Source organism: Brassica oleracea, chromosome C6 (genome assembly GCF_000695525.1).
Source record: "Brassica oleracea var. oleracea cultivar TO1000 chromosome C6, BOL, whole genome shotgun sequence".
Classification (NCBI taxonomy): domain Eukaryota; kingdom Viridiplantae; phylum Streptophyta; class Magnoliopsida; order Brassicales; family Brassicaceae; genus Brassica; species Brassica oleracea.
In genome coordinates, this window is record NC_027753.1 from 39,064,099 (window position 1) to 39,084,601 (window position 20,503).

The 20,503-nt window shown below is 36.9% G+C and overlaps 5 protein-coding genes across 8 annotated transcripts; 3 read left to right on the forward strand and 2 right to left on the reverse strand.

Annotated features, from left to right (window-relative positions):
- Positions 1-3,976: 3,976 nt before the first annotated feature.
- LOC106296515 (epidermis-specific secreted glycoprotein EP1) lies at positions 3,977-5,810 on the reverse strand. The gene is made up of 2 exons (XM_013732660.1): positions 5,236-5,810; positions 3,977-4,951 (listed from the first exon to the last, which is right to left on the reverse strand). The coding sequence occupies exons 1-2, from the start codon at positions 5,756-5,758 to the stop codon at positions 4,149-4,151; spliced, it is 1,326 nt and encodes a 441-aa protein (XP_013588114.1). The 5' UTR covers positions 5,759-5,810; the 3' UTR covers positions 3,977-4,148.
- A 2,475-nt stretch (positions 5,811-8,285) lies between these two features.
- LOC106300495 (ubiquitin-conjugating enzyme E2 36-like) lies at positions 8,286-10,348 on the forward strand. Of its 2 annotated transcripts, XM_013736651.1 has the most exons (8): positions 8,286-8,448; positions 8,540-8,567; positions 8,728-8,814; positions 9,200-9,258; positions 9,618-9,659; positions 9,750-9,823; positions 9,931-10,028; positions 10,126-10,348. In XM_013736651.1, exons 1-8 carry the CDS (start codon positions 8,413-8,415, stop codon positions 10,161-10,163), a joined length of 462 nt encoding a protein of 153 aa, XP_013592105.1. In that variant the 5' UTR covers positions 8,286-8,412; the 3' UTR covers positions 10,164-10,348. The 2 variants fall into 2 exon arrangements, with proteins under 2 accessions (XP_013592105.1, XP_013592104.1); XM_013736650.1 differs by having other exon boundaries at positions 9,618-9,823.
- A 94-nt stretch (positions 10,349-10,442) lies between these two features.
- On the reverse strand, positions 10,443-13,473 carry LOC106300494 (uncharacterized membrane protein At1g16860). 2 transcript variants are annotated; one of them, XM_013736648.1, is made up of 5 exons: positions 13,233-13,473; positions 11,819-12,726; positions 11,294-11,449; positions 11,019-11,230; positions 10,443-10,938 (listed from the first exon to the last, which is right to left on the reverse strand). In XM_013736648.1, the coding sequence occupies exons 2-5, from the start codon at positions 12,662-12,664 to the stop codon at positions 10,746-10,748; spliced, it is 1,407 nt and encodes a 468-aa protein (XP_013592102.1). In that variant the 5' UTR covers positions 12,665-12,726; positions 13,233-13,473; the 3' UTR covers positions 10,443-10,745. The 2 variants fall into 2 exon arrangements, with proteins under 2 accessions (XP_013592102.1, XP_013592103.1); XM_013736649.1 differs by lacking the exon at positions 13,233-13,473 and adding an exon at positions 13,049-13,160.
- Positions 13,474-13,734: 261 nt separating this feature from the next.
- Positions 13,735-15,287, forward strand: LOC106298458. The gene is made up of 3 exons (XM_013734589.1): positions 13,735-14,180; positions 14,755-14,863; positions 14,982-15,287. Exons 1-2 carry the CDS (start codon positions 13,775-13,777, stop codon positions 14,829-14,831), a joined length of 483 nt encoding a protein of 160 aa, XP_013590043.1. The 5' UTR covers positions 13,735-13,774; the 3' UTR covers positions 14,832-14,863; positions 14,982-15,287.
- An 847-nt stretch (positions 15,288-16,134) lies between these two features.
- Positions 16,135-20,471, forward strand: LOC106300805 (V-type proton ATPase catalytic subunit A-like). 2 transcript variants are annotated; one of them, XM_013737037.1, is made up of 21 exons: positions 16,135-16,216; positions 16,363-16,487; positions 16,652-16,778; positions 16,891-16,946; positions 17,041-17,097; positions 17,197-17,308; positions 17,386-17,423; positions 17,511-17,612; positions 17,693-17,749; positions 17,837-17,908; positions 17,993-18,094; positions 18,183-18,245; positions 18,331-18,463; positions 18,564-18,670; positions 18,821-19,015; positions 19,137-19,223; positions 19,327-19,431; positions 19,551-19,648; positions 19,738-19,816; positions 19,905-19,993; positions 20,084-20,198. In XM_013737037.1, exons 2-21 carry the CDS (start codon positions 16,410-16,412, stop codon positions 20,196-20,198), a joined length of 1,872 nt encoding a protein of 623 aa, XP_013592491.1. In that variant the 5' UTR covers positions 16,135-16,216; positions 16,363-16,409. The 2 variants fall into 2 exon arrangements, with proteins under 2 accessions (XP_013592491.1, XP_013592492.1); XM_013737038.1 differs by lacking the exon at positions 16,135-16,216 and having other exon boundaries at positions 16,410-16,487; positions 20,084-20,471.
- The last annotated feature ends 32 nt before the right edge of the window (positions 20,472-20,503 follow it).

The window sequence follows — 20,503 nt, forward strand, 5'->3', positions numbered from 1 at the left end:
GGTTTAGGGATTAGGATTTAGGGTTTAGTGTTTTGCTGACAACGCTAACAATATTTTAGGAATTTTTTTTTTTTTTGTAACTACTATTTTTTTTTTACTTTTTTATTTTAAAAACATAATATAACTCGATAATATTTTGTTTCCTTTTTTAAAAGATATCGAATTTGAAATAATGAAATCCTATTGGTTGGTGAACCTAGAGGTTCACCCCCTAGGGTGAACCCAAGAATAACTCAAAACAATATAAATCATAAACATTAAACATTATCATGTCAAACCTAAACTAGAGTTTGATCATTTTTTTTTGTCACTGAACTAAAGTTTGATCCTAACAATAATAAACTTTATTAGAGGCCAACGAGGACTTGACAAGCTGAAAAACTTCATGGAAACGTAATGATTCGCTTGACAGCGATGTAAACAGACACTTAGGCACATGGGATCTTGAGATTTTGTATACATCTACAGAAACACTAATCTTTGACATATCCAAAAACTACGATAAAGTAAAAACAAATGCACTGAGAATGTATCCATCTAAGTATAAAGTATTTGGGTGAAAAAAAGAAAGAGTAAGTAGTCGAGTTAGTGAACTGATAAGGTCGGTCCAGAGCATAGGTAAAAGAACTGACTGCTTAATTTTAAGCGAAGTTTTTACGAGACATAAACAATTCATCAAACGAACACGGGTGTAATCTGGTCTTTTCCACCTTGACTCTTCTCTCCTTTAATATTCCTCCTGAAGTATGTGTTACGAGGCATAAACATTCATCGGACCAACAAAGGTGTAATCTGGTTGTGGAGCATACTTAATGACGGAATTCCAAGCTATCTTGTCCGAATCATCATCTTCAATAGCATGAGTGCAAACAAGCTTCGAGATCTCTAGGAATAGTGATGCATTGATGATCATTCTCTCATATGGATAATCATCTCCTTCTCATGCATCAGGCTCAGTTTTTTTTCTTTCTCATATCCATTATGTCTTGTAGAGCGTAAATTGCCAATAATGAGACAGTTTCTGATTTGGGAGATGAGATTGCACAAGGGTTGAACAACCTTGCTCCACAAGCAGTACCATGCAAAGTTATGGTTTCAACAAGTTCAAGAATTTTTTTAAAACACAACAGAAAGAAAAAAGTTTGTCTCGTTTGTTTTTACCTCAGCTTCTTGATAAACTCACTTATGAATCACAAGACAAACTGCATCACAATGTTGTTGTCCACTGTTGTAATAAGTCAGACTATCTGGCATATCTCATTCTTTATATGATTATTTTCAGTTCTTAAAAGGTTGTTGAGAATTGGTAACGGTTTATTATCAATGACGAACTAATATGGAACAATGTTAAAATTCGAGTTTAATGTAAAATAAGTTATATATTGGTAAAGCCAAGTACCTGAAGATATTGTGCATCTGGCGCCAACATTATATTGTATAGTGTGGAGAGCAACATAATGATTCACCAGCCGCTCATCACTACAATGATAATGCGAATTAGCAATTTTCGAGTTTTGCCAAAATGAGGAACTATATATATATACACAATACTCACTTTAAGAATTCAGTGAGCAGACCAATGAACTCTAAAGATGTTCCATGATTCTCACGTTATCAATTCAGATGACAATTCACATGATTGCAAGGTTCTTAAAGCTTTATGGAAATGTATTTCATTTTTCTATGTATTCAATGATTACATCTTGTTCATATTTTTATCCGTTTTTATTGACATGAGACTGTAATAATGCAATAATTTCCGTTCATACATTTTTCTTCTTATAATCTATTTAAAATTGCATAAATTATAAATAATTTGATTGCGATGGATGAAAAAAGAAACAAATGTTTTTGATTGTAACGTAGAACCAAACAAATGCTGACAAAGATAAATCCCAATAAAGGGCAATAATAGCACACACATACATCGAAGACAACATTAATCATAAACATTAAACGTTACCATGTCAAACCGGAACAAGTATGGAACCTAAACTTGAGTTTGATCCTCACAATAAACTGCAATAGAAGGGAACATGGACTTGACAAGCCGAAGGAGAAAACATCTTGGAAACGTAATGATTCGCTTGACAGCGACGTAAGGGGATGGGATTTTGAGATTTTCTATATATCTTGAGAAACACTAATCCACGACAGCTACAAAAAGAAAAAAAAACGCAAGAGAATGTATTCATTATATAAGTATTTGGGTGAAAAAAAAATTAAGAGTAACTTTTAAAGATAGTGAACTGAGGTAGTGGTTATTACTTATAACTTGAAAGCAACTTTCAAAAACACTTCATTTTCTTAAGTGAGATTTCTGCATTTCTATATGGACTAACTTTTGCATGATACTTAGTAAATGAAAATCATTCCATGGCATCTGCTTTAGAATGGATAACTTTAAAAGGATACCTCACACTTGGCCCTTCAAGTTGGCTTTTCCTTTAACACAAAAGCTATCAAATGATACTGATGGGAGGTTGAAATTAATCGGCATAATTTTGAAAATTGATTGTTTTATAAATGTTAGAATTAACGAAAAATAAACAATGATAAAGCTTAGATTTGTAGAGAAAATGAAGAAGGAAGTGAATTTGGAGACAGGATAAAATTATGCTTGAATTGGCTCATTTAGAGATATTCCTAAAGACGTGCACAAAAAAAAGAGATTCCTAGAGAAAGCAATATCTAGTTTAATCCATTTTCATTTTAATTAATTAATAAACAAAAGCTCACAAGGTTACAAGATAAACTATAGACTTATTCTTGGTTTCACTTCGTAGAAAAACCAACCAATAGGATTGTCTTATTTCATATTCGATATCTTTAAAAAAAAAAAAACAAAATGTTATCAAATTATATTATATTTTTCAAATTAAAAGGTAAAAAGAAATAAATAAAAAAATAGTAGTAATTACAAAAAAAATATTTTTAACGTCGTCAGCAAAACATTAAATCCTAAATCCTAATCCCTAAACCCTAAATCCTAAACTCTAAACCCTTGGATAAACCATGGCCTCCAGGATAAATCCTAAATTATAAATCAAAATCACTAAACACTAAAACACTCAAGGGTTTAGGGTTTAGGATTTAGAGTTCAAGATTTAGGGTTTAGTGTTTTGCTGACGACGTTAAAAAAAAATGTAACTACTATTTTTTTTAATCTTAAAAACATAATATAATGGTTTCACAATATTTTGTTATATCGAATTTGAAATAATAAAATCTTATTGGTTGGTGAAAACAGGTTCATAAAGAAAATTAAGATAAATATTTAGACGAATATATTTTTCTGATTCTTTAGCTTATAATCTGACAGACATTGCCAGCTTCAGTTTGACCACCTTGCCAGCTTCACCTTACCAGTTTCTGCTCAAATTTTTTTTGGTAATCCAGTTTCTGCTAGTTTGGAGTGTGAATAAGGGTTGTTGTATCTTGGTTAGAATTTTTCCATCGCACCACCACATTAGTTTATATTCTTGATCTTGTGCTTCTTTCGTTTTTTTCTTTCTAGGTCTTGTCTCTCCAATCTGCTTCCTCTTTGAAATATCTATTCAGGTCAATCATTTTTCCATTAGCGTGGATCAGATAGGTTAAGCTTGTCAATCAGTTTAATTTCTGTTGGTTGGTGTTGTAGTTCACATTTTAATAGTAAGATTATAAATCAAATGACGTGATATATATAATTACGTGTAACAACAAGCATTGACTAGGGCCACTCGACAAAATCTTACGAACCGAATAGAAACCTATCACATCTAATAAGGTGACGCGGCGTCGAAGCATCGTAGCACGTACTCGTTTACTTGGAGCATATTCGCTAATATACCCTCCTCTTTTGATGTTTTACATTTATTTTACCTACTAACGTTATTTTATAGTGGAAATAAAAGTTTTTGTTCCATAATTGCCTGACATGTCAATAGTGTTTACTTGAACGTGGTGGGCTCGTGCATTACTGACAAAACATCAGTTTCCAAAACTATACATATATATATCTGAAATTGATTCATTATCAGCTTCATTCATTTCACTTTATTATGGTGTAGCTTGAGAAGCAGTGCACCTTTTTTATAAGGATAAACAGACCAAATTTGACATTATTAAACGCACAACACAATAGTCTCATATGACCTTTTCACACCTCAAAGAACTGACTTCTTGATAGCATTAGGAGCCTTGACATAAGCTACCAGCGAAGCATCTCCGGTTCTAATCATTGTCTTGAGCTCATAACCCATCCAACACCTTGAACTCTTCCTGTTGTAGAAAAAACCTAAACACTTACAATCACTCGTACACTTGTCTCCACACGCTTTCTCCGTTGCCGACGAGCCACCGTTATACTTGGTCATGAAACTATCAGCTCCCTCGATCTTGAAATAATGAAACGTCTTGGGATCGCAACTCGTGAGACTTGGAGTCTTACAAGTCTCGTCCCATCCGAGAAGCCCTTTGTCGGTAGGACAAGCGTTACACTGACCTTTCTTACACAAACCAAAGTTCAAACAATGCTCAGGGATTCTACACTCGTCGTTACCGTCGGTATCGTCGTTAGTAAACGCCGTGTAGGTCACGTCCCAAGCCGTTGCAGTCGCTAGCGTGCTGTAACTCCAAACTCTAACGTTACCGTCTGATTCTAACCTAATGAAACTCAACGTGGCGTTGTGTTTGGGTCGCGAGAGGAACGTTGAGACGTTGAACTGAGAACCAGAGTCGACACCTTCCATGTGTAGGCCCCACGTGCTGTCTGAATCTTCCACAGCTTGGAACGTCATGGATTGTAACTGAGTGATCTTGGAGAAGAACTCGTAGTCGTAGTAAGCGATAGGCTTCGGAGTTTTGCTTGTCGTGTAGTATAAAACTAACTTCTTGTCTTCCATAACAAGACTGTACGGTCCATTTGTGTTGACCGAACGAGACAGTCTGCTAACGAGCTTGTTCCGTCCTGAACATAGACAAATAAAATATTAATTTCTAAAAATTAAGATACAATTTACATAGAAATACGTTTTCAAATCTATCAACAAAGAAAATAATAAATATTTTTCAAAAATATATTAATTTCTAAAATTTAAGATATAATTTACATAGAAATTCGTTTTCAAATTTGTAAACAAAAACAAAAAAATATATTTTTTTTTGTTTTTTTGCTAACAATAAATAAATTGTATAAATATTTTTTCGAAAATAAATTGCCTATAATCTCTAGAATCTTAAGACTGGCCGTACCGTTGCGTTTAAGTGATTGTCCGACAAGAAGTGTGTCGGTAGGAGAATCAAAGCTCTGCCATATGAATTTACCATTGGCATCATATATCACCATATTGCCATTCTCCAAGATCTTGATCCCCACGGCACCTTTGTTAGCGGTGTTCGTTTGCCACACCAGGCGACCATCGGCGTCGGCGAGCACGAGGTTTCCGTCTTCACCGAAAGTCAACGTCGCGTTTTCTTTGACCGGTGATCCTCTGTTTGCTTCCCAGACCCATCGGAGAGTTGACTCTTGAGCTCTGTTTCCGATTCTTAGGGCGAGTGTATACGCGTTAGGGGTTGTGTTGTAGAAACAGAGACGGAAGTTGTCGTTGAAGGGCTGGAAGCCACGTACGTCGGGGTTATATTCGATGGGACTGTAGTCGGTGTAGCCTCCTTTGTTGACTACTAGGAACTGCTCGTCCACGGGGACTTTGGCTTGTGCTCCGATCAAGAAAATGGAGAGAGTGAAGCAGAGAGACAATGTGATTGAGAATTTCATTTTTAATGTGTTGTTTATTGATTGTGGTGTGTGTTTTAGGTGTATAGAGTGAGGTTCTATTTATATAGGAACCAAAGCGGTCTTGGTTTTAAAATGTCTTAATAATAGGTTCTTTTAGACGACTTTTTGGTCTTTGTTTCGCTAATAATCTATTGATTTTGCTGGTTTTGTTTTGAGCATTGTAGAGAAGCTTATCGTGAACTTAGACCATTTCCTTCCAACCCATCTCTATAATAAAAATCTCTAAAATAGAAATAAAAATAAAGATGGTATTTTTGTTCCAATGTGTTTCTCTATAATAGATGAATGCTATATTTGCCTCTATAAATAGAAGAATGCTATTTTTTCTCTATATTTAGGGGAAAAAAATCATTCCTCTATTTATAGAGGCAAATATAGCATTCAACTATTATATAGAAACATTTGGAACAAAAACACTATCTTTATGTTTTTCTCTATTTTAGAGATTTCTATCTAACCCGTGCACGGTTAGATAATCACCATGTTGACAATGATATCTGATGAGTAAGGAAACAAGATCCGAGTTAAGCTGTTAAGCATATGGTTTAAGATATATCTGTTGTGAGCCAGTAAGAGTGATTTAACATTTAAGTTAATATAACAGGTTATTTTTTTTTAAAACAAAAAATAACTAGTAAAACTTAATTACAGATTTGTTTCCTACAAACACTTCATGTTTTCTCTTATGAAAGAACTTGTATATGTGTTTATCGATGACATTATTGTGTAAATTAAATAAATACTGACCTTAACAAAAATTGACATGTTCATTCACAGAGCAGTCAATATTTATTAAACCTGTTTTGTTGGTTTCTAATTATATAGTTTCTTCTTTCTTGTACTACATGCAACGTGAATTAAATTAAGAGCAAATTAAGGAAATATACTGTAAAATGTGAGATACTATACAATGGGGAGGGAATGGTAATGATGAAGGGAAAAAAATTAAGGGAAAATAGAGTATGGACTGCAAATATGAGAGGTTTGGTGTGTAAAGGATACAAATTCTCTTAAATTAATTCGAAATGGTAGGAAAGCTGCTTATTAAACACAAAAAGAAAGATAAATCATACATCTGAGGTAGGACCGACTATTCACCTTTTATATTAATATAAGCGATCGGGAAGATGCTCGTGGTCGATTTTTAACGTCTCTTATATTTTTTTTTTGATAAGTGTCTCTTATATTTGATTAAATCATTTTCTTTGATTCATGTAGCATAGGTGGAATTCGAAAATTAAATACATGCAATTTGAGAGTGTATTCCTACTTTTTTTTTATACATATTAGAGGGATAAAAGGGAGATAGTAATAATTAATCGTTGCTGATTATTTGTGTTAGTTAAATGAATCTGCCACTTGTTTATAAAGAAACTAAAGAAAATTTGAAGGTGCTTTACAATGAAAAAATAAACGGACAATAATCGGAAACGGTGTTCATGTGTGTCCCAATACCCGGCGGCTTGCAAGGTGTGGGTGGGGCCCTTGTAAGACAGGTCTTATTCGGCTGCTCGAGGCTTTAATATTTATTTACGTAAACTTTTTTTTTTATGATTGCTGTTCTGAGTCCATGTGCCAACTTGTGTTAAGAAAATACTAAAGGCAACCATAGATCTATTCGTTGTCAGAGGAAGAAAAAGTACTTCCATTGTTGAGTTAGCCATCATAGCACATGGTCCTTACATCTAATGGGCTTTCGTTTATCACTCAGCTCCACTTGTTGGGCTTCATTATTTGTTGGCTTAAGGTCTGTAATCCATCCCTAGCTTCTATTTGTAATAGAAAAAACTTTGAGGAACATGTGAAATTGTTAAAACCAGAGGGAATGTAGAGAAAATGAGCATTTTAATCTTCAGCTATTTGAAATCAACAAATTTAATACATAACTATTATTTGCACGATTTTATTCCCTAATTGACTCGACAAATTAGTGACTAAAAAAGTCAACAATTAAATCGTTAGTTTTATATCAATTATAACCGCCATTAAATTTGAAAAAATTCGAACAAACTTTAATTTTGAGTGAAGATGATTTCCGGTGATACTTGTTTCCGTGATAAGGCTGAATTTGCTCTCTTATCACCGAAAATCACTTTTGTCGTTGCCGAAAATCGTCTTAACTTTGAATTTGGAGATTCCAAATTTTTAAGGTTTAATGGCAAAGATAATTGATATAAAACTAACGAGAATCGTTTATAATTTAACAGTTGATTTTTTAGACATCAATTTGTCAAGTAAACTATTACTTGGAGAATTAAATCGTACAAGTAAAGGTATTAGATTTGCTGATTTCAAATATTTAAGGATTTAAATGCTCATTTCCCCAGGGAATAGGGAATGTAAGTGACAAAAACAAAAGCTAGAGGAAACATAACACAATAGAGTGATATATAATAATAGCATATAGGACGCATATGTAATTGCAAACAGTATATGTTAAAAACTGATAAATGTATAAAGTTAAGGGATCGCAATAAATATACAAAATGTTTCGGGAAAGTGTGTAACTATTTTTAAAAGGCAGAGAAAAGGAGTCGAATTAAAAAAGCTCATCATCGAGGAGACGAAAGTGTTCTCTCGGATCTCTCTCTAAAACCCCAACTCTGATCAATCGAAATCGGCAGCGCGAGATCATGGCCAACAGCAATCTGCCCCGAAGAATCATCAAGGTGAGAGCTTGGCTTTGTTAATCGCCTTTCGATCTCGTCTTTGATTCCTGATTCTCATTTTTTGTCTTTTTTTTCAATTGTGATCTGGTAGGAAACGCAACGTCTGCTCAGTGAACCGGGTAAGCTCTTTTGATTCGGTTTAGTTTTTAGTGGTTGATTCGAGATGTGATCTTCCATGGAAGTTTGAGTTTTGTTGTAGAGAGTGGTTAGATTAAAAAAATGTGATTTTTTCTTCTTTTTTTTAATAATGGAGTTTTCATGAATTTTGGATTGTTGCAGCTCCGGGTATAAGTGCATCTCCATCTGAGGAGAACATGAGATACTTCAACGTTATGGTTCTTGGTCCTTCTCAATCACCTTATGAAGGTAATTTGCTTTTTATTTTATTTTATTTTTTCTATGGAGAAGATGTCTATGAAAGATTCTTACTTGTAGTCTTCTGATTATCTGAGTTTCGGTTTATTGCTTTGAGGTTTCAGAATGTTAGAGCAACCATTGCTAATAGTCTTGTAGATTGTTGCGTCTGTAAAAAATAAAATAAAAAAAGGACTGAAAAATACTTAAATAGTTATAAGCTTATTACTACTTTATTTTATTTCGGATCCTTGTGCTGCTGCGTAATATATACTGAGTTAAACTTGCCTCCTGTGAATCAGTCAAGTCTGCTCATTATCAAAAGTAATTCTTTTGTTGGGACTGAGTGATGTATGCCAATCATTTTTGTTTTGTTTTGCTTAATTCCATTTTATAGGAGGTGTTTTCAAGTTGGAGCTCTTTTTGCCTGAAGAGTACCCTATGTCAGCTCCCAAGGTAAGTTGCTTTGGATTGGAGTTTCTCTTTTTTTTTGAAAGTCATGTTATATTGTTTTCAAGTTTTGCATTATCCGCATCCAATGGTGACTTGAATATAAGTAGGGATAGTTATATGACTCTAGTTATTAAGTAAATTTGTCTGTTGGGATATTTGTAAATGCACCTAATGATCTCTGGGTACGGTGTTTCTGGTTGTGTTACGCAGACTGTTACATTTCTTGTCAGTGTTTCTCTTTTAGTAATAGGGATATTCAGTTTTGTAACATTGGATTCGAATGAAAGTTGTTTGGGTAGAGAGTGATATTTTTCTATACTTCAGTACGCTCTGGCTCCTCTAATGATAATGATTTGGAACAGGTTAGGTTTCTCACCAAGATATACCATCCTAACATTGACAAGGTGTCTTGCTCTAACCACCTTCCTCTGTTTTGCCTTTACCGTTCACAAAACAAAACACATTTTCATAAACTTGTTTATTTGAATGTACAGCTTGGAAGAATCTGTCTTGATATCCTGAAAGACAAATGGAGCCCTGCTCTACAAATACGAACAGTGCTCTTAAGGTACGTATGAGTTCATTAGATTAGATTCTCTCCTTCCACAAAGCATAGGTTTCTTGAGGCGTGCCAGCTTTCTTATTCTATTGATCTGTTGTTGTCCTTAATAAAAGTATTCAAGCTCTTCTGAGTGCACCAAACCCTGATGATCCATTGTCTGAGAACATCGCTAAGCATTGGAAGAGTAATGAGGCTGAAGCTGTGGAGACAGGTAATGTTATCTAAACCATAAACTTAACTCGTTACCATACTTCTTTATAAACCGTGGGTTTGGCATCTCACACCATCCTTTTGAACTATCTGCGCAGCTAAAGAATGGACCCGTCTGTACGCAAGCGGCGCATAATGGATTGGAGGGCGAAACGATCTCATTCATCCAAATAACATTACATTTCGTGATAATCTATCTCAACTTCCAAAGTTATAAAAGCTTATATTTTGCTGTGTTTCGGCACAGGAAGCTGTAATCTCTCTGAATCATTGTATCATTTACTAATAGATGATCTTTTCTATTAGTCAAATTTGCTTGAACTTAAAGATTTTCTACTGTTTAAGCTTTGCAACTTTGGTATGTTGCAAATAACCATAGAGGTTGATAAATCATCAAATCTTTATCCAAACAAAATAGAGAAGGCAAATCAAATTAGGACACAAGTTTAGAACTTTACAATTACAAACAATAACACAAATTAAGTCATAGTATAGTACTCCACAACCATTACATTAATCAACCTAATGTTACTCAGATATAAAATAATAAGAGATATTAAAAGTAAAGAAAATAAAACACTACCATAAGACCAAAGGAATCATCATCGGTAGAGTAGAGAGCACCATCAGAGAACACATTTCAGATTTCATGAGAAATATTAATGAAGCCGAAGTGAGACAAGTGCGTCTACCAACACGTGGAAGGACTTACTACTATCTAGACAGGAATGGCGTCTACGTTCGATGAATCTTCACATCTCAGTACAATCCCTTCAAGGCTTGCAGGGAACGTGCACTTGCTCCACTGCCAACCAGCAGCTAATGGCTCCGTCGTTGGGACTATCATTAGCACGCTCTCGTTTCTCTGCACCACTCCTATCACACTCACTGTGCTCCCTTCTTTGATATACCTGCAAACGAAAGGGAAGTATCATCATCATCACAGAGACCAACATGTTTTTTGAGCAACTCGATGCCAAGTCTACATTACCCTTCTTTTAGCCGCATTACTCTTTCATCATTAGATAGATTCTTCTGACCCAACCACCTCACGAAATCTGGAGACGCTTGCTCGCTTCCTGGCTTGAAGTCAATGACAACAGAATCATCAACTATAGGTGTCACCTTTGCACCGTTTCCAGTCTTCACCAATGCTCTCAGCCCGGATTGAAAATCAGAGATGTAGAAGTCCACCACATGCCTCTGCCATGTATTGAAAAGTTTAGAGACATTTCACATTGAAAGAGAAGGAAAATATCATCTAACCTCTGCTGATCTCAGTCCCCATGTGAAGCGGCGGTGTGAAGCATTAGCTGGCTTCGAACCCCATCCACGGTACTCATACAGACACGTAGACGTGTAAACACATCTGGGAACTCTATGGAACGATGACTCAAGCGGTACGTTACCACAGGTGACAACCTTTTCAACAAACAAAACATAAGAGCCTAACATGGTTCTAAAAATCGGTCTAGGGAGCAAATCGATCCTAACCGACGTTTTAAATTAGTTTAAACCATTCTAAATCAGTTCACTGTTTTAAATCAAAATAAAATAGTCTAAATCTGTTAAAGCAAGAATATAAGTACAAATCTACAAATTTGTCTAATTTCTTTGTTTTGTATATATAATTTTGACAATTCATCATTATAATTTTATAATTAAAACCAAAAACTAGAATATCTTATATAAATGTAAAGTATATATAAACCCGAATAATCTGCCTAGTAGCTAGTCCTCTACAAAGCGCCTAGTTAAACATAGTAGGAAGCGTAGTTAGATAATACTTACCCCAGTGACCTTAACGTATTGACCGTTTTTAGCAGTTCTAAGATCAGCATCAGGATAACGAGCCACAAAATCTGTAATCCCACGTTTCTCACAAGACACATTCCAAAAGAAGAGCGCAGCAACAGCAGCGAACAAGACCGCCACAACAATGAGGAGAATCGCATTGTGAACCGCTCCGAGGATGAAGCCTCCGGCGAGGAACCCCATCACAAATATAAGTATTACCAGCCACATCACAGGCTTAGGGAAGCTCTTCATGCAGGAGAAGTCATCTTCAGGAGCGAGCGTGGTCACCGCCTGGTTATGAACAACTGAAGAAGGGTTATTATGATGATGCGGCTTCATCGAACCGGAGTAGTCCAGAGGACCAGAGATCTTCCTAGGAGCCCCGGACGAGTTCAACGGGCCTGAGGTGATGGGCCCAGACGTTATGAGCCCTGTGGTCGGGAGTATAGGGATGGGACCGGAGTTTCCGGATTGGGGACCGGAGGATTTCTTTAACGGCTCACCGTGTTTAGACAAAGGTCCTGAGTTTGTTTTCTTCATCGAGTTCGAACCGGTGGAAGCTAAGGAGCCTGACATGCGGCCGGTTGCGTTGGGCCCGCCCGGGCCGGGCTGCTGGCCGCTTCTGGAAGAGGCTCCGGTGATCGGGCCGGACTTTCTTGACTTGGTTCCATCTGTGGGGATGTCGAACATTTTTCCTAGCTCTCCTGATTTCTTGATGTCGCCGCCGGTGTAAGGCGTGGCTACTGAGCTCATCGTTGGAGGCTTTTCTTTGGGCTGCTCTGGCCTGCCGGAGACGAAGAGGCCGTTGCTGAGCTGGTGAGATGCGTATCTCGAACCCATTTGGTTTCTTCAGACAGATGAGCACCACAAACAATGTGCTGAAACGTGAGGCTTTCAAAGTCCTGCAGGACCCAAATAGAAGAAACCGTATGAGAAACGGGCGAGATAGTTACAGAACAGGTTTTGCATACAGTCTATACTGAACAAGAAGAAGGCATGGTCAGATAAAGAACTGGTTGCATTACCTAGACGTGTTATCTAGATAGATCCTGCATTACTGAGAATCTGGAGAACTTGTAATATACTAATATGCTAATTATCAGTATAGATCTACATAATTTAGACAGAGGAACCAAACATAACTCAAGTATCAAGTAAAAAGACTTAAAAAAAACCTTAAACATAATAGTTTCTAAATCAGTAATCATTCATTTCAAAACCTACCTAGTAAGATCTCTGTGATTAAGAAGCAGGTTCCATTGCAAATCTCATATATACACATCCAAATCAATAAATTAGATTTGAACAAGTTCTAAAAAAAGTAAAAGTAAAACCTAAATCCCCAAATTGGAAAAATGATCAAACACAAAAAAAAAAAATTAATCTGACGGGAAAAATAAATTCTCACCAGAGAGAGTGTAAGTTTCCACGAATCTCTGTTTGAGAAGAGAAGTAAAAAAAAAAAAAGACACTAATCAAGGAAAGTAGTTGGAAGAGTGACAGTAGAAGATGAGTAGCTGAGATCCCATATCCGGTATAGCTCACTCTCCCTCCCTCCCTCCCGATCTCGATCTCTTTCCGCTGCAACACTTGCTACCTTGTCTCAATCGCTCTCTCTACGCTCAAAGGCTTTTACTTTTTGATTGGACAACCGACTGCGGAAAGAAAGAACAGTGTCTTTTGATGTCGCCGTCATGATTTTATTAGAAATTAGTTTTGGGAGCTTTCTATAAACTTTCTAAACATAAGGGTCTAAACTGTAATTATTATAAGTTGGGAGTTCTTTTCTTAACCGAACCGAAATGTTTGGTTATTGGTTCAAGTTCGGTAATCGGTTTGGTTCACTGTAAACTATATTTTAATTGTCTTGTCCTAATTTCGCCGCAACAGAAAAAAAAAAACAGAACTCGCACGGTTCTCGTCTAATCTCTCTCTCCCTCTCTCTCTACAATGGCTCGATCTTCGTCTCCGTCTCTTTCTCTCTCTCGCTGCCGATTCGCCGCGGTCTCCCTCCTCCCTTCATCTCGATCCATCTTCTTCCGATCTCAATCCTCGAACCGCCGCTCCAACCTCGGGGAGTTGATTGAGATCGACGTCGCCGCGTCGCAGTCGCAGTCGCAATCGGATCCTCTTTCGCAGAAGCTGGAGGACGCGGTGCACCGGATAATGGTGCGCCGAGCCGCGCCTGATTGGCTCCCTTTCCTTCCCGGCGCTTCGTATTGGGTCCCGCCTCGTAGGTCCCAGTCCCACGGGATCGCTAAGCTCGTTGAGAAGCTGGCGAATCCGGTCGGAGATGAAGAGTCAGTCTCTGTCGCGTCGGGTCGTGGATGGCCTTGTTCTGATTACTTCATCAAAGGTTCTTAATATTAATATCTGTTTAATCGTAATTGCGTTTGAATGTGTTCTGTTTCGTGATTTGATAAAGCTTTGATTTTTTTATTTTTTTTTTTAACATAGAAAGGATCCATTTTTTTTTTTTAATCTATTATCTGTATAGGTTCTGTATTTGGCTAATTGCTATTAGACATTTCTGATGATTATATATGTAACGTTTTGTCATAGCTCTCTCCCTCTAGCTTTGCTTAACGAGATTTGATGGACAAAAAGGACATTGATTTGGTTTGTCTGTTCTAGTGTTGTCGTTGTCTTAAATCTTTGAGAAGTTATTACAGGTTTAATTATCACTGATGGAAATGGGCGACCAGCTTCAGTAATAACATAAAAAAATGTTTCCTTTAATTATAGTTGAGAAGTCAGACAGACATGTAATGTTAGTTATTTTGTATTGTGCCTTTAAAACAGAATGGTCTATGATGTATTCATTTGTGTTGTGCCTTGATCGCATCTTGTAGCGTTAAATATGTTTCTTTTGGTAACAATGTCTTTAGCATTTGTTAAAAAAACCTGATCAGCCTCTTTTTGTAATATAGGTGTAGAGCCTGAATCGGTGGAGACGGAGATGGCTTCAGGTACTGCTGCATTTCACTCTGAGGATGAGGAAGGGTGAATACCAAAAAACTCGTTAAAACCATTGTCTGGGTACGTTTGAGCTGATCTTTTATAAATTTTCTATCCATGATTTCTACGTGTTGAAAGCGGTTAATATGACTGACCTAAGTTTTGGCCTCTGATGAGAAAAAATGTCAAAACTTTGTAGACTCTTCAAGATTTGTTGATTTTAGGAACGCGGATCAAAGAAGAATTGAACCACCAAGAGCGGTTTTGAAGAGGTGACATGGTTTAGACTTGAAGAGAGGGTAGAGGAAACAACCTTTTACAACACATGAGATCCTATCAAGTTCTGAAATGTAAAAAAAAAAAAACAATAAGAAAAGGCGTTGTAGCTCAGCCCCCTGTTTTCAATGTAATCTTTCTTATAACAGTTTGATGAATCCTGTGTGTATATATATTCGCATCAGCTCTCAGGTTCCTGTTCTCCCATTTTAACACTTATTATTGGAAACTGTTTTGTTCAATGCATGTCACAAAACTAATGAAAACGCATAACAATGTTACAAAATTAGAATCTGCCTGAGATAAGGTGTGGAGATCAAACAATATCATTACATTTCTCACCAGGCAAATTTACCAATGGTGGATATACAGCTGTAATAAATCACGAAAGAGTAAGTGTCTTTGAGTTAACAGAAGAGCATGTGATCATTGAGAAATTGTGGAACCTTAACTCATATATTGATCACAAAGAACCATCACTGATTCAGCTAGAAATAAAGGGAGACATAGTTTCTGTTCATGTATTTGGAGTTTGTGCGGGTGTGTATTAGACCATCTCCAATCCACTTCTATTTCTATTTTTATATTTTCTTTTAAAATAGAGAAACTCTATTATACAGGTAAAAATGTTCTAATGTATGTCTCTATAATAGAGTTCCTCTATTTATAGAGGGAAATATAGAGATATGCTATTTTCACCTTTAAATATAAAAGCAAAAAGTAAATTTCCTCTATATTTTCTTCTAAAATAGATGAACTCTATTATAAAGGCAGAGATTGGAGTTTTTTTTACCTTTGTAATATTTGTAATAGAGATCTCTATTTTAGAAGAAATTATATATTGGAGATGCTCATTGTAACCATTACAAAAAAAAAGAAAAAAAAGGAAGAAAACAAGTTTCACTGCAGATAGAAGGCATGAAAGTCCAAAGCAAATCAAAACAAGAAGAAACAACATAAACGGACCCACTTATTGGGCCTTGAATAGGCCCATAAATAATCTCAGTCACGTGGCGAATCCACAACCGCAACGTGTGAACAGTCACGTAGAGGATCGCTCCACGATTGAATCAATCAAACAATCAGATTTAACTTGTACAAACAACGTGCATCCCCTCTCTTCTTCTTCTGACCACTCTTTCCTCTCTCTCAACACTGGTCAGGATCTCTCTTTCTCTCTCTCTGATAATTTTTTTTTTGTTTCTTTCTGAATTTATTAAGTTATTCTGATCTAAAAACCTCGATCTCCGATCTCGATTAGAGCTATGATTGACTGTAACTAATCGGATCTCGCCATTTCTCAGGTGGTGAATTTTGATCGGATTTGAGTTTTAATTTATAAGATTTGAAAATGCCGGCGTTTTACGGAGGAAAGCTGACGACTTTCGAGGATGATGAGAAGGAGAGCGAGTATGGTTACGTTCGCAAGGTATCATCTTCTTTTCTTCCTGTTCTATGTTCAGTTACTAAAACGATGTATAGATATTATTAACACGATCTAATACAAGGTGAGAGATTTGTGGGAGAAGTAGATTTGTTTCTTTGGGAACTCGTATGATCTGATCTGATTTGGCATTTTTCTCTGTGATGCAGGTCTCAGGTCCCGTCGTGGTTGCTGATGGTATGGCTGGTGCTGCTATGTATGAGTTAGTGCGTGTTGGTAATGATAATCTCATTGGAGAAATCATCCGTCTTGAAGGAGATTCCGCCACCATCCAAGGTTTGTTGTTCTTACCCTGGTTTGACTTTATTACTGCTTTCATTGTATCTCTCAAATAGTACTTGGATCTAAGATTGAACTTGAGATACTTCCTTTTTTTTTTTGTTATCAGTGTACGAGGAGACAGCTGGACTGACGGTTAATGATCCTGTTCTACGTACACACAAGGTTCGTTAGTTCTTTGTCTCTGGCTTTTGTTTTCTTTTGTTTTCTTTGGGGTTTGTTTGTCTGTAGCTATAACATAGGTCTTGTTTTGATTCAGCCTCTTTCTGTGGAGCTTGGACCAGGGATATTGGGAAACATCTTCGATGGGATTCAGGTTTAGTCACAAAGTTTATGACTTCTATGTTTTGTTATAACTTTACTATCTGCAGACACTGGCGTTCTGACAATTTATTTATTTATTTATGTATCACAGAGGCCTTTGAAGACAATTGCGAAAAGATCTGGTGATGTGTACATCCCTCGTGGTGTCTCTGTTCCTGCTCTTGACAAAGATTGTCTTTGGGAGTTCCAGCCTAATGATTTCGGTAATGTCCTTTACTTCTTTTATTTCTCTCTATGGAAGTGTTAATCCTGATGCTAACTGCATTTGAGTTGGTTGCAGTTGAGGGAGACACAATAACTGGTGGTGACTTGTATGCTGTGAGTTCATTTTGCCACACCTCCTTAATCTAATTGAAATAGTTTTTTTTTCTTTTCTGATAGTCAAACATAACTTTTGGAATGCAGACCGTCTTCGAGAACACTTTGATGACTCACCGTGTTGCCCTTCCTCCTGATGCCATGGGGAAAATCACTTACCTTGCTCCAGCTGGTCAATACTCCCTTAAGGTTTGAATTTAGCTTTCACCAAAACTATATAAATAATTACATTCACTTACGTTTTTTTACTGTGTGTTTTCATTTACCAGGATACAGTGCTAGAGCTTGAGTTCCAGGGGGTTAAAAAGTCGTACACCATGCTTCAGGTTTGAACGCATCTTACATTTTTCCTACTCGCAAGCGTTTTGGCTATCCGTTAACTTTTTAAATTGGTGTGTTTGATAATATGTCAGAGCTGGCCTGTACGTACGCCTAGGCCAGTTGCATCCAAACTTGCTGCCGATACTCCTCTACTTACTGGACAGGTGATAACATCTGATCATACAGTGGTCATAGTCATTCAAAGACTACCTTGCTGATAATTTTTATTTTCTTTTCCTTGTTGTCAGCGTGTACTTGATGCTCTTTTCCCCTCTGTTCTTGGTGGAACTTGTGCTATTCCTGGTGCTTTTGGCTGTGGTAAAACCGTTATCAGTCAGGCACTTTCCAAGGTCGGCTGTGTGATATTCGGATTTTGCTCATATCAATTGTTTTTCACTTAATTAAATTTCTAGAGCTAATGTGTTCTTATTTACATAGTACTCCAACTCCGATGCTGTCGTTTACGTTGGTTGTGGAGAGAGAGGAAACGAAATGGCTGAGGTATGCCCTCTTCTCCTTCTAAACATGCCTCTTATTGATCACACACATAATGAAAAAATTGGTCTGATGGTTTCTCATAAATTAGGTGCTTATGGACTTCCCACAATTGACAATGACGTTGCCTGATGGCCGTGAGGAATCTGTCATGAAACGTACTACACTGGTTGCCAACACCTCTAACATGCCTGTGGCTGCTCGTGAAGCCTCTATTTACACTGGTAATTATTAAGGCGTGTCGGTCTAATAGATTATGAAGAAGCACATATCACATCTTCTAATGACATAAAACACATACAAACCTTTTTTTATGAACTCCAGGAATCACCATCGCTGAATATTTTAGAGATATGGGAATGAATGTTAGTATGATGGCAGACTCAACTTCCCGTTGGGCAGAAGCATTGAGAGAAATTTCTGGACGGCTGGTAATGTCTTTTCTTCTCACTATATATATATATATTTTTTTTTTTGTCAACACGTCTAGCGTCTTTCTTGGCTTCTTGGCTTCTTGGCTTCTCACTATATATATTCTCCTTTTTCTCAGTTTCTTGAAACCTATTTTGTTTGTTTTATAGGCTGAGATGCCTGCGGACAGTGGATACCCTGCCTATCTAGCAGCACGTCTAGCGTCTTTCTACGAACGTGCTGGGAAAGTAAAATGTCTCGGTGGACCAGAGCGTGATGGAAGTGTCACAATCGTTGGTGCTGTTTCACCTCCTGGTGGAGACTTTTCGGATCCTGTGACGTCTGCTACCCTTAGTATTGTGCAGGTAAATTATCTAGTTCCTGGCATTGTTTCTGTACTTAGATTCGTTTATATTAGCATTTTTTCTCTACTTTGAAGTGCTTATTCTTCAATTTTGGTTGTTTTTATTTTATTTTAATCTGCAGGTCTTCTGGGGTTTGGACAAGAAGCTTGCACAGAGAAAGCATTTCCCTTCTGTTAATTGGTTGATTTCCTACTCAAAGTATTCAACGGTATTGCTTACACATTCCTGTTCGTTTTCAAACCTGTCTTGGTATATTACCTCTAAGTTCTTGTTGTATATTGAAGAGTTGCTTGGTTTTTACTTTTTATCAGGCATTGGAGTCTTTCTATGAGAAGTTCGATCCAGATTTCATCAACATCAGGACAAAGGCCAGAGAGGTGTTGCAGAGGGAAGATGATCTTAATGAAATTGTCCAGGTACTTGTCACATGTCCTTGGCATCTAAACTCAAGTTATAGAAAATAATCACTCTTAGCAGATAGTACATACATTCTTAAGGAACTTATTTGACACGTGCCATTACACTTTGTGTGCAGCTTGTGGGAAAAGATGCGCTAGCTGAAGGTGACAAGATCACCTTGGAAACAGCTAAGCTGTTGAGAGAAGACTACCTTGCTCAAAACGCTTTCACACCGTGAGATATTTGTTGTCTCCCTTTCGTTTTGTTAGTTATCTCTCAACGGGTTATTAACTCGTGAATGTTTTTGGATGAATCTTTGTCAGATATGACAAGTTCTGCCCTTTCTACAAGTCTGTGTGGATGATGCGTAACATTATCCACTTCTACAACCTAGCCAATCAGGTAACGAGATGCTTTGTTAAGTATAATTGTTTTTTCTCTTTGGTATAAAGTTGTAACTTGGTCTCAAATGTTGTTGGTGATGCATCAGTCGGTTGAAAGAGCAGCTGGAATGGACGGTCAAAAGATTACCTACACTCTCATTAAGCATCGCCTGGGAGATCTTTTCTACCGTTTAGTGTAAGCAAACTTCAATGAAACAATCATTATATAGCTCTTAGTGAAATGTTTCTGAAACTGAAGCTGTCATCAATCTGTGGAAATAAACAGGTCACAGAAGTTCGAAGATCCAGCAGAAGGTGAGGCAGCGCTAGTGGCTAAATTCAAGAAACTGTACGAGGATCTCACCGCTGGATTCCGTGCCTTGGAGGATGAAACTCGTTAAGCCTCTGTCAGAGGAGTGAGTCTTCTCTCCACAAAGTTCTCGTGTTTTTTGAGCCAACAAAACTATCATAGTGGTCGGTTATTTTATTTAATCGGTTTGCTCGCTCCATCGATTTGAGTTTAGCTTCGCGAACTTCATACAATTTCTCCGGCTGTGCTGTGTAATATGTTTTGATTCTTTGTTTGTTTTTCATTATTGTAATAAGGTGCAAGCCAAAGTGACTGTGTATTTGGTTTTGATGTACCACTCTCAGTTCAATAAGCTTTATTATTATTTTGACTCTCATAATAATATATCATCATTTT